This window comes from Ochotona princeps, chromosome 1, assembly GCF_030435755.1.
Source record: "Ochotona princeps isolate mOchPri1 chromosome 1, mOchPri1.hap1, whole genome shotgun sequence".
Lineage (NCBI taxonomy): Eukaryota > Metazoa > Chordata > Mammalia > Lagomorpha > Ochotonidae > Ochotona > Ochotona princeps.
In genome coordinates this window covers 87039766-87053363 of record NC_080832.1, presented here as the reverse complement: position 1 = coordinate 87053363, position 13598 = coordinate 87039766, and the positions used below count along the sequence as shown (strand labels likewise).

The 13598-nt window shown below is 39.9% G+C and overlaps 1 protein-coding gene across 2 annotated transcripts in view; it reads left to right on the top strand.

Annotated features, from left to right (window-relative positions):
- The window catches only part of ADGRB3 (adhesion G protein-coupled receptor B3), a 726224-nt gene that overhangs the window by 298588 nt on the left and 414038 nt on the right, over window positions 1-13598 (top strand). For both annotated transcript variants that reach the window (XM_004580472.4, XM_004580473.3), the window contains 2 exons: window positions 4239-4340; window positions 4694-4800. In XM_004580472.4, the coding sequence (XP_004580529.2) occupies window positions 4239-4340; window positions 4694-4800 (209 nt within the window). The remainder of the gene's footprint in view (window positions 1-4238; window positions 4341-4693; window positions 4801-13598) is intronic.

Sequence of the window (13598 nt, the reverse complement as noted above, 5' to 3'; positions counted from 1 at the left end):
CATTCTAAATAAAAGATAGATACAACTTTTACAAAGGTAAATGTGATTGTATAAGCTGTTTAGGAGATGGCAGGTAATTATGTGTGGTTGATGAATCGGAGACTAAAAATGAGCTTTGGTGGGATGGCTAGATTGGGGGTTGCTAAAAAGGCCTTTTTTTTTTTTATCACACTGAACATAATTACTTTTATCCTGTCAGACCTGGAGAAGCATGGGAAGGTTTTAAGCAATGAATTATGGGATTAAACTTCATTTTAGAAATTACTTTGTTGATGAGGCTGAAAAATTGGATTAAAGATGAATGTCACTATTTGATGCCTGATTTCATCAGCTCAGAAAGCAGGGATTGATCTTGACTCCTTTGTCTCCCCTTTCCCACACCTTTCAATCCACAAGAAAAATATGCTTGTATTTACTTATTTTGTATTTAGTACCATTATCATATCAGGTCTGAAGTACTGTATTAGTCCTCTCCGTGGTCTTGCTTCTATTAGATCTGCCCACAGAAGGCAAACTGAGTCTAGAACTAAAAATTATGTCACACCGAACTTTGCTTTGTGTTCTGCACTAGCTGCTTACGTAACTCAGCAGGAAACACTGTTGGTCTGTGTCTCATGGCTATTACTCTACTCTTCTCTTCCCAACTCCACCGTCAGTGAGCAGAAGCTCTGCTGCAAGGCCTGTTGAGATACGATTCTCTCTTCCTAGACCACGTACCTCTCCCACACTAGCAAAGTCATTAAAAAGTATGACAGGAAACCTGTCCTTCAGATGTTAGACTGAAGCACCATATTCTATCTTTGTTTGAAGTGTCAGCCATAATCGTAGTCAAGTAGTTGTACGTTTGTTTGATTGCTACCTCCTCGCCTGAACTGAAAGGATCCCAAGAAACACTGCTTTTCTCTGCCTGCACCACTGTCTTCCTCCAGAATAGGACATGTTAGGTAAACAAATATGAATAGGAGATGTTCCGTAAATAGCGGATGTTAGATTAAATGCATGAATGAACTGTGATGAGGTTGTTCTCTAATTCAAACAGGATGGGATGAATGCTTGGGTAAGCAGTAGCTACAGAATTAAAGATGGTGAAGATCAGAACCGTGAGTAGAGGATAGAAGCCCGAGACGAAGAAAGCATCAGCAGAGTTGGGAAATGAAAGGTAGCAAACAAACAGCAATACCGAGAAAAAGTGTTGGGGGCTGCAATGCAGATGGCCTGACTTTGAGATTTCCTTGCGGCAGCTAAGTAAAACCTGCCGCTCAGCAGCTGGTTCTGCCAGTGTTAAAACCCAAGAAACTATCCAAATCCAAAAAACATGTTTATATTTCTAATTCATAGCTGTTACTAAGGGCATAACTGCACTACCACAAGCCAAGTGTGGGATCAGAAATGAGATGATTGAATTCTTACTGGGACGCCCATATTTACTAACCTTTTTCATTTCCACTGTATCTCCTTCAATGGCGTTAATCTGAGCATGATTTGGTTCCATAGCAGTGACTTTGTCACCAGGGCCTCATTTCTAAACTTTGGCTTTTCCTCTGGGCTAATTCACTTCTCTGTGCCTCTAGTTCTTACCTACCAGTGAGGATATTTGTTTTGTCTAGCTGAGAGATAGTTGAGGGGGATTAAAGGAGTCCTTGCATGTTAGGACCCAGTAACTAAATGTGAACATTGTTATTAATATAATTAGCATGTTTGAAATTATTTAAGGACACAGAGAGAAAGGATAAGATAGGTATGATACCGTGGAAAATACAAAGAATGAGATTAGTAGCGACCCAAGGACTTGGTGAGTGTGTGAGAGACCATGTGTTTTCAATACGGAGAAAAATGTCAAAGTAGAAAGTTCTGCAGGGACAGTCCAGTGAGTGAGTACTGAGATGAAACCATTAGAGTTATAGGGAGTTAATTGGCAAGCTGAGGAAGAAGCATTTTATGAAAGTGAAGCTAGTGAAAGTTACTCAACTGCCAAACCATACATCAAGTAAAGATTCCATGGTTTGGAAGTAGTTCCCTATGTGTGTGTGCTTTTTTTAAGATTTAATTGTTTTTATTGGAAAGGTAGATATACAGAGAGGAGGAGAGACAGAGAAGATCTTTTCTCTGATGATTCACTCCCCAAGTGACCGCAGTGGCGGGTGCTGTGCTGATCCAAAGCCAGGAGCCAGGAATCTCCTCCAGGTCTTCCACGCAGGTGCAGAGTTCCAAGGCTTTGGGCCATCCTCGACTGCTTCGCCAGGCCACAAGCAGGGAGCTGGATGAGAAGTGGAGCTGCCAGGATTAGAACCGGTGCCCATATGGGATCCCGGTGCATTCAAGGTGAGGACTTTAGCTACTAGACCGCACCGCCAGGTTTAATATGAATGTAGAAAATAGGTGTTGGGGCCATGGTGTAGTATACTAAGCCTCCACTTGCAGCACTGACATCCCATGTGGATGCTTATTCAAGCCCCACAAGCACCGCTTCTGGTGTAGCTCCCTGCTAGTGGCCTGGGAAGGCAGCAAAGGAAGACATAAGGACTTGGGCCCCTGAACCTTCATGGCAGACCAGGAAGAGGCTTCTGATTCCTAGTTTCAAATAGGCCAAACTCTGACAGTTGTGGCCATTTGGCGAGTGAACCAATGGATAGATGATTGATCGATCTGTCTTTCCCTCTCTTTCTCTCTCTCTCTCTCTGTGATTCTACCTTTCAAATAAAAAAATAGCTAAATAAATTAATCTATAAAAAAAAGAATGCAGAAAACAGCATGTACATAAACTCAGATGAGAAGACTGTCTTGAATAACCTAAAGTAGCAAACAAGGCAGAAGGAAGTCAAAGCAAAGACCACTGAGAAGTCAGGGTTTTCAGTACAACTGCTGCATCTACTGGCCCAGTCACCTCAAAGGAGCCTCCTCTTTGGGAACTCCAGGACTTGTACTGTGAAAAGGAAGGGCGTGGAATGGAGTAGTTTACACTTTCAGCTCTAGAATGCTCACCTATGTCAGTCAGTCATTGGGTCTTGGATTATTATAAAGAAAATTTAACAAGAAGTTCAGTGTAACCAGTTGCTTTCATATGTACTAATAAAAATAATGTAGCATAATTAGTTCATAAATTTTAAGTGGTATTGGTAGCAATAGAATTACTGTGATCACAGATTAGAAGCCATATTATCCCTAGAAGAGGACATTTTATCTTCTTTTTGTCATGTATTTACATATGTAAAATATAAAGACACATAAATATATATAAAATATATACACATTTTGTCATGTATTTATTTAGGTACTTTAAAATTTACTTATTTTCTTAGATGCTTAAAATGTATCATCACAAGGTATTATTTTATTGGAATAAAGTAAGAAGTGTTATATACATGCTTTATTTATTTTTATATTTGTTCAAATGTTTATGTTTATTTAAAAAGCACTTATGAAATCCCGTAGTCACTCATTTATCTGTTCAAGTTGAGCCCGTTCTGTGTTGGCCTTACCATTAGGTGCAGGTGATATGGAAGCGGTAAAAGCCACACAGGACCTCAGGTGGATGGTAAAGAGCACGAGTCATTAATGGCGTGTGTGAAGATTTTATACAAGGTGTTCAATTAGGAGCAAGCTATCAAAACACAATACAGATAAATCTCCTTATTTCATGATTATGTGGTTTTAATGTGGTATTTTATTTTATGTGTCTTATATTATTAAATTACCTTCAAGTTTCTCCCTCAACAGTTAATTTGAGACTGAATATAATAACAGCATTATTAAATATGTTTCTTCTAATGCAATACTGGAAGGTTGACTTCATTGCTCTTGATTGAAGAAATGAAAAGTTAAACATACTTATTTGGTGTTTACGTGTGTTTATCTTTAACACGAATAATTAATAATTCTGCCTTGGTTTTGGTTTATTGTTTTTATCACTTTATTGTACACACCTTGACGCGCGTGCAGTGGAGAGATTTCAGACTCATTTTTGAGTGGGTTTGATTAAGGACAGATCCAAATGATTTTTAAAAGTCTATACAGTGAGCAGTTTCAAAACGGCTTGCACCTATGTGAAAAGTTTATAATAACTTAAATAACACCTGGAGTTTTTGTTTATGAAAATGTCTTTAACATTTCAACAAAGAGTATATTTTAAAGGAAATGGAAGAATTCTGCTGTTAGAGTGATGCAATTGAAAACTGCTTATTGCCAGTGTTCTAAAAGGTAAGTGCAGCTGCCATTCAGTTCTCTGTTTTAAATTGCAGCACCTTATGAAATATGCCCAGAGGATTATCTGATGTCAATGGTATGGAAAAGGACTCCAGCAGGCGACCTAGCATTTAATCAATGCCCACTGAATGCCACAGGTACAGTAGAATAAGTCACCCAAATCCAGATGATGATTTCCATCCAAAACAAAAAAGCATGCTACGTTTGTTTGTGAAGTCATGCTTCTTCTCCTGTGTCTATAAGTTCTTCAATAAGCATGTCATGAAATAATTTGACCAAAATGCTCCATAATGAAGCCAGTGGAAAGATGTACAAAATAATGCTGATGTCATGGTTTCTTAGTGTGACTAACCATCACAACTATGATTTTGTGTGCATGTTTTTCAAAAACAAAAAAGGTACAACCCTCATATTCACCCTGCCTGCTAATTATGTGATGCCTTCAAGCACCCCTATTACAAAGCTTTTTTCTGCTCTTTGTGACACACAGGCACCACTAGCAGACGCTGCTCTCTCCGTCTTCATGGAGTGGCCTTCTGGGAACAGCCAAGCTTTGCAAGATGCATATCAAATGAGTACAGACACTTGCAGCATTCAGTAGGTGCACAGCCAGCTTTAGTACTTGCTCTGTTTATTTTTTGTTGACGATTTATGTGTGAGAATTTAACCTTCTGTTGTACAATCGGATCAGTAAAATTTCTGAAAAAAATGCCTAAAGGAAAATGAATTATGATAGACAGCTAATTTTTGTAAGTCAGTACGAAATTGTTTTATTCTTAGGTCCTTGGTTTTTTATGGAACCTGCTAACTAAAGGAAAGTATTGTCTTAAGGGGGAAAGAACTGAACAAAATATGTTACTCTGTTTTAACTATTAGAGTTAAACTATATATTATCATTCACTTGATAGATCATGATTTGACATATATCAAAATACCACTCATTTTTAAATGAAATTCATTAACATTCCAGTAGATAAAAAAAAACAATGAGGATGTAACAGAAGCATCAAATTTGTTCTTGAAGTTTGACATTGAGGCATTGAAAAAAATATAAAAACCAAATATTGTCAAATATGTTTATATAGCGAATTATTGAGTTGAGAAATAGTACTTCCATATGACCTTACTGCATATATGTGTTTATGTAATTATTGATGTGCATATCAGTAATTCATGATTATTTTACTATACACAGTCCTGTTTCTGTCATAAGCACATCTTTATAAAGTATATAATATATATACACACACATATATAAATGCTTACATTTATGTCTTGCATAAGAATTGAATTCAAGTGCAAACAGATGTGTTTCTTGATGGGCCAAATAATAATCAATTAATTATTGACTCGATAAATAAAAGTATTAGATAGTGTTTGGTTTTCAGGTATTTGTATGTATTTTCATGTATGTATACAAGTACAGATACATTTGTATACATAAATGTATACAATGACAGAATATTTAAAATGAAGTATTATGAGTTATTAGAAATAACTCAACCCTTATTAAATATAAGGAAAAACTTTGTATATTTATTTTTTCTGATTTTTGATATTAACCTTAGATTCTTTTAATCCAATTATATCCATATTCAGTTCTTATTTCATCATGGTAATGAATCAAAATAATTCCATAGAAGAAGTAAAATATGGTTCAATTCTTAATAATTTGTGAATCATTTTTCTTGCAAATTTTTCCTACTTTCTGAATTCAGTGTTTCGTACAGAAAAATATTGAAAAATTCACATCCTGTAATTGCAAACCATCTAATAACAGAGACAGACTCACTCAATGAAATAGAAGAAATTAAACCTTAAATTGAGAATTCCATAAAGAACCATCAGTAGTTTGACAGCCAATGTATATATTACCTTAATGATCTTGTAATTTTGAAAACACTGTCTTTGAGTTCAGCTCCTAGAAAAGTATCAGGCACTCAATTGGGAAATTTCATAAATAAATTCCAGTTCTCAGAAAACCTGCAAAGTGGATGTTGCTGTCTCAGTTTGACTAGACATAAGATCTACATAAAAGCTATCCACTTAAGAGGGGTGGGAAGAGTAAAGGTTATACAAAAGCATTATTTCCCTAAAACCTCATTTTTTTTCTGTCATATACCCTCCTGAAATAAAGCTATGGATCCAAAGTTATCTTCCCTAGTCTCTGGTGCTAGAAGGCAGCATTTTCTGGCTCCATTCCTTTAGAAAAATTAAATCATTTCATTCAAGACTTAGATTGATGTTTACAAAATTGAGATGGTACCATCCTGTTAAGATCTCTAGTTTTGCAGAAGAAACAGATAATATATTACAAATGTTTGTAAAGGGTAAAGAAATATCATTGTGTGCAGAATATTTGTTTGAAGTTAAAGCATTGCAGTCAATAAAATTTTGAAGCTCAATATGCATGTACAGATAGGTAATAGATTAATTAAACAGGAAGAGGTACATAGGTGGGACAGAGGGTGGAAGAGAGGTGATACACTTGTACATGTAAGTGCATACACAAATCTAGAGTATGCCTAAGGATCACATCAATCGTTCATTTAATATATGTTTCAAATGCTGCTTAACTCAATCAATTTCATCATCTACTCTATTACATCACTAGGAAATTGGAATGAAATATATTTTCCTTCATGGTATTCCTGATTCTGTTGCTTCCCTAAGCCTTACTGCTTTGTCTGACTAGCAAATACAGTGTTTCTCATACACAAGCACAAACACATACCTAATGAAACAGGCTATGTAGAATTGGCAGAATGAATACATAGGTAGAAGGAATTGCACCTACATGTAAATACTTCCTCCTAAGTGCATCAGGCTAATGTGCCACTTCTTCCTCTGGAGAGGAGTAAGTGATGAAGTTTGAGAAAGCTAGATACTACTTCCTTAGAAATCCATCCATAACGAGCTAGGAAGAGTTAGGTATAAATGTTCCTATAAAATCATTTCTTAAAAATTCTGCTTTTGTTTTTCAAATTTTTTTTAATTTGAATTTTTAAATTAATTTTTAATCATCTTACTTAGTTGATTAGGGTACAAAGGGTCACGGGCTACAGGGTGAAAGTGGGTAATACCATTGTTTCCACACTAATATTATCATTTTCCCCTGTATCTGGGGTTAGGGGAGTAACAAAGGGAAAAGCCCCTCCCAACCTCCCCCCCATCCCAGATCCCCAATGGGAGGCATGCTCCAAGGGTCCTGCTCAAACTATTTTGATAGTTCATCAGTTCTGGATTGCTGCCAATCTCACCGTTCCAATCGTGATGAAACCTATTCAGAGTCCACTGGCTGACAGTCTGTTCATGGTTGGGGTTCTAAAATCAGCAGTTCAGTTGGAGGGATCTCCAAACAAACTTCACCTGAGATGATCTCAGACCTGGTTCTTGTGTGAGTTTGCTAGTACAGACTCCAACACTGTCTGACACCAGCTTATGCACATGCTGGTCGTTGGGATTGCTGGGTCCATTCTGCTTCCAGCCCTGTCTTCCTCGTGAACCAATGGGTGTTGTAGTCCAGCTCGATCCTGCCCACTTCATACTCAGTCCTCAGGCAAACCAGTGTGAGCTGCAGCCTAGTTGGGGCGACTCCCCATAACCCCTACCAGTTCTACCCTCTACCCTGGTTCCCATGCTTGCCAGTATTTACTGCAGGCTTGTCCAGTCTGTCCCATATCCCATTTAGCTCTCGCACATGTCAGTGGGCATTGAAGCCTAGTTCAACCCAACCAACCTACTATCCAGCCCATACACCTACTGGCAGGTGCCCTTTCTGTCTAGCCACCCCTGCTCCTGTCCTGGTTTTTGTGCTCTCCAGTGAGCGTGGTAACCCAATAGGGAGGTGCCCACTATTTCCCTTCTAGGCCACACCCACTCCCAGATTGTGCACTCTCCAGGTGATTCTGGCATTTGACTTGACAGAATTAGCTCCAAGTGCCAGCCTCTGCCAGCTAATGCTGCGGCCAAGCCCAACCAACCCTCACCCACTCTAATTTTTGCTTGCACCAGTCAAAACAGTCAGCCCACCATGGCCCTTCTCTCATCTAGCTCACATGAGGCCCACAGGTGTGTTATAGCCCTCCCTAATATGATCTGCCCCCATCCCGACTCACACTTTCCAATGGAAGTAGTTGTCCAGCAGGGCAGCCCACATTCCCCTGTTGGCTCTGCCTCCTCCCCCTGATTATCACTTGTGCTGTTAGGGCACTGCAACCACATCTGGTACAGCTCATCTCACCTTGGCATTCCTTAATGTGTACTGGTATGTGTTGCAACCAAACCTGGCTCGACCCACACTCTGTTCTGGTGCTCGAATTCACCAGCGGGTGATGTGAACAGGGTCAGCCTGGTCTACCCCCAACCCATGCCATGTGTAAGCCAATGGGATAATTACCATTGCCTGTTCTGGGCTGTTTGCTATTGTGCTTCTTGTGCTTACCTGCAGGGACTGTGTCCTGCAAGAGAAGTTGTCCAGGCTCCTCCATCAGAAACTCTCCCAGTGCCAGATTTCGCACATACCAGTGGGTCCATGAGCCAGCCTTACTCAGTTCACCTCCTGTTCTAGCAGGAACAGTGGCTTTTCCTGACTGGCCTTCAACCCAATCTGGTATTTACTGTTGGATGTTTCAACCCAGCCAAGGCTCTTCCATACCACCATACAGCTCACACATGGCTCAGTAAGGGCTGAGACGTAGCCTAGTCTGTCACACATCTCCCCTGGTCCTGCAGAACACCAGATGGTGTTGGAGTCTGGCCCGGCTTGATGCTTCCAGTTCCAGTCCACACTTTTGCCAAGTGAGATTATAATCGTATCCTGATCAGAATGCAGCCCCCATTCCAGCCCATGTGCTCCTTGGTGGGAAACTCAACCCAGCTGGGGTGTCCCCTTAACTCCCCAACCGGGCCTATTCCCAACCTTAGATCACGTGCAGGCCAGTGGTTGCTCTGGCACAGCTTGACAGAGCCCCTCACTTGTCCTGGCCCCTTAGATGCTGCGGCTTAGCGTCCCTGTCTCACGCAGATCAGTAGGTGCAAGTACCTACTTGGCATGACCTGTGCTCCAACCTGATTTCTGTTGTTTCTTGTGAGTTAAGGTTTGTTCAGCTCTGCCCATTCTGCCCCCTTCCAGTGGCAGCCTGGCCCACCCCACATCCTGTTTTAGGATACACATGCATGTGCTGCTGCCTTGACCTGCCCTGACTGTTGTGGGTTCCTTTACCCTTGAGTGATGGCAAGGTGGCATGGTCACACCTAGCTTAGTCCATCCCAACAGCAGCTTGCGAGCTAACCAGGGGGACTTGTATTTCCACAGGTTTGGGCCCACACAACCCCACAGATTCTACCCCCAGACAAAGTTCTCTCACGTGCTGGATAGTGTCTTGACCCTGCCAAATGTGACCACTCCACCACTCCACCACCCAGTCGGGTAATGGTACCCAACACTGCCAAAGAGGCCCCCATTCATAGCTTTGGTGTGGGCTGGTGTGTAGCGATCAGGGATGTTCTATGCTACCAGCCCATCTCTGGATTCCTAATTGGGCTGGTGAATCTGTCTAACCCAAATTATCTTCTGGATACTTCCCTCCAAACCACCAGGTCTCAGTCCCCATGCATGCCTGAAACTTTCATGATCCTGTCACTGGGAATCACCCAGAATTCATTACTCACCTACACTAAAACTGGCCTTAGTCATGGGTGACCCCAGGCAGCAACTACATATCTTAAAAACCCAGCAGGCAAAGCCTGGCACCACTTGGTGCACTGGCCGCCCTGGGGGAGGTCAAGGACTCGTTCACTGCTTTCTGGCAGTGTCTTTGGTGTGAGTCCCCAGCATTGGTTCTGACCCGGCAGGGGCACCCCCCACAGCTGCCACACTGCAGGGAGCTGCAGTTGCCCCCACCCCCAAGGCCTGAACCCTATTTTTCAATTTTTTAATAAACAGATACAAAATTTGTCCTAAGAGCTTGAGTCCTGGTTTAATGATTTTGTTTCTTGATTTTTCTACGTTTGTGGGCATTTTATGAAAGAGAGCTTCAGTTGGTACTAGAGATAGAGAGAGATGGATGGACTGAAAGACAGAGACCAAAACACAGAGAATGGGAATGTATTTTTGCTTTTTTTTTTTCCTGGTACTCCCTCTTTCCCAGATGAATTTTGTTCCTTTCCACCAAAACTCTTCACATGTCCTGTATTTTTGGCAATTATCTCATTGAGCAAATCATCATTGCACATTTTACTCTTGTGTCGTATCTAGGAGAGAAAAAAGAAAACAATCGTCACCACATTTTTTGGTTAATGGCATATATTTATTAAGCCAAAAAGCATGTTAGTCTTATTATTTATTAAATAACAAAGATATCAGTTTTGAATTTGTACAGTTCTAGTTTTTAAATATTTACCAATAACTCACACACAGTTAGAAATAGTTCTGCAAATTTTATGTAATGTATTTTTGTTGCAGGATAGCAAGTGAGGGGAAAACAGTGAGAAGCTAGTTCTTAATCCCAGCTGAACATTATAGTTGCATGGAAATTCTTACCAACATGGAGGCTGTCCAAATTCAGTTAAAATGTAATTGTTAGCAGCCCATACTACACATTTAACAGTATGAGTTACTATTATTACTAATTACAAATTGATTTGGCACTGATACGTATGTATGGTTTTACCTCAAGGGACTGATTCCATGACCCCACAGGACACTTTCCAGCCATTTAGTTTTCAAAATTGAAGATGCTTAAGTTCCTTATGTATTTAGCATAGTATTTATATGTAATCTGTGTGTATCATCTGCTATGCTTTAAATCACCGATAGATTATCTGTTACACCCAATACAATACTCATGTTATGAAAGTGGCTTATTATAACGTAATGTCTAGGAGTAAGAGACTGTGCATGTTCAGGAAAAATTTTTTTTTCAAATACTTTCAGGATCAGGATTGTTGAATCTAGGTAGGGTCTAAATGTATTTCCAGTTACATACCCTACTTATGAAATAACATTGACACCTCGTTGTAACTACCCGAAACACATCAGTTGATGCATTTGAGATCTAGTTGCTGTGCTCCACATGGTTAGCAGAGTCCTCACCTTCTGAATGCCATCAGTGCAAAAACTCAACAATACCAAGGAAACTTAAAGGGCATTCCTTTCTTTAAAGTGACCAGAAGCCTCTGAATTTTACTTGGAACAGCATGCTAAAGGTTTTGAGATCTGAGTTCAACTCCACAATTGAAAAGTTTTAACTTTTGTTCAACTGTCTTAATTTTGTGTATTTATAGATCCAGAACAGGCCTAGCCATTTTTTGGTAAAGGAGAAAATAGTAAACATTTTACATTTTATAAACTGTATGACTTTGGACAATTGTTTTTCTAGCACAAGAACACCTCAACAAAGCTGTTTAATTTTTTTTTTTTTTTTTTTTTTTGCCACAGAAGCAAGGCAGTTGGCTGGATTTGGCTCACAAATCATTGCTTCCTGATTTCTGCCCTTTAACGTATACAATACTTTGTTTAGAAGCTTCTTTGCTTGTTTTTTTTTTTTTTTAACATTTTGTTTTATTTATTAAAAAGGCACACGGAGATGAAGAGAAAGAGAGATTATCCATCTACTGATTCGCTTTCTAAATGGCTTGACAGATGGGACTGAGTCAGGTTAATGCAAGGAGCCTAGAATTCAATTCAGGTCTCCCACATGGATGGCAAGGCCTAAGTTGGGGGGACATCTTCCATTGTTTTCACAGGTTCATCTCCGGAAGCTGGATTGGAAGGACAGCTTCTGTATCCTGAACTTGAACCAGTGCTCTGTTGTGGGATGCAAGTGTCCCAGACAGTGATTTAACACTCTGCACCACAATGATGTTCAGAGTTGCTTTTTTGTTTTTTGTGATTACACCTTTTTGAAATTTCCCATTGAAAAATGAACATTCTACATTGTCTTTCTTTTCCTTCTGTTTTCTTTAGCATTTTAACAGTAGTAATATTCAATTATTACCTAATTCTAATACCCAGATTGCCAAAATTTACTTTTTTCCTTTCCTTTCAATAATCAGCCATATCTTCTGCCCTTTGTAATACTTAACAGTTTGTAGGGAATATCAGACATTGCCTAAAAGAAATATAGAGTCAGGCCAGTGTGTTTGCTCAACAGGCCAATCCTCCACCTTCAAGTGTCACATCCCATGTGTCTGCTGGTCCGTGTCCCAGCTGCTACACTTCCCATCCAGCTTTCTTCTGTGGCCTGGGAAAGCAGTACAAGATGGCCGAAAGCCATGGGACCCTGTCCGCATGTGGAAGACTCGGCAAGCTCCTTGCTCTTGGGTTTGGGTCAGCTCAGCACAGTCCATTGTGGCCACTTGGGGAACAAGCAAGCAGATGGAAGATCTTTCCCTCTGTAGCTCCTTCTCTCTGTAAATCTACCTTTCCAGTAAAAATAAATAAATCTGTTTTAAAAAGCTTTTTAAAAAGAAATGTAGAGTATTCAGACCAGGCTGTGGTTCACTAGAAGGCATCCTCCCTTTTCTTGGTAATTAACATAAGCTGAGGAGCTGATTCATTAGGTCAATTAGCAAATTGAAAAGCATCAGGACAGTTTTGATAAGACATCTGCTCAGTAACCCTTCCTCCAATGTGACTGACAGGCTTTGAATGCAGAGCCTATGTGTGCTCACCCCATCAGCCCTGAGAAACCTCAGAAAATTAAGCTCTACCCTGCTGGCACTCATGGCTCAGTGATCTGGCTTTCTGCCTGAGTAGTTTGAAATCCAGATGCTTGAAGTTGAGATCCTCCCTCAGTAGGCATTTATTTCAACATTCTCACAAAGCTAAGGGAAATTATATTTTTGCATCTGTGTGGATTTCATCCTAATCACTCAGCTTCTTACTCATGTTAAAAGTGGAGAAATGTCCAATTGGGCAACATCCTATCAAAATATTTAAGGTTCCTTCCAATGTCCAATGTATTTCTCCAGCCCAAAGCAACTGAATGGCGTTTGTCTCTCTCGCCACCCCAAAAGCTTCTGCCTGGACCATATCTGCATCGCAGCTTTTGCCCAGATGTAACAGACCCACCCAGTAGGGGAAAAAATGGTGGGAAATTTTGTTTTGCTTCCTCAAGCATCTCTGCCTTCTATAAATTAGCACATCTTATTCTCAATGCTTCTGTGTGTTTCCTGTGCACTTAAAAATGTAATTTTATAGTGTATGTTTTTTTAGTTGTGATATGAATTGGACATTATACTAAACCAGTGAATTTTAACTGTTTCACCAGAGAAAAAAAAGCATCTTTAGGCACATAATTGTATTTCCTGAGCAACTTTAAAACCATCTACTATACTCATATATAAATGAAATGAATTTTATTGTTTTTTAACCTCACTACATTGTACAA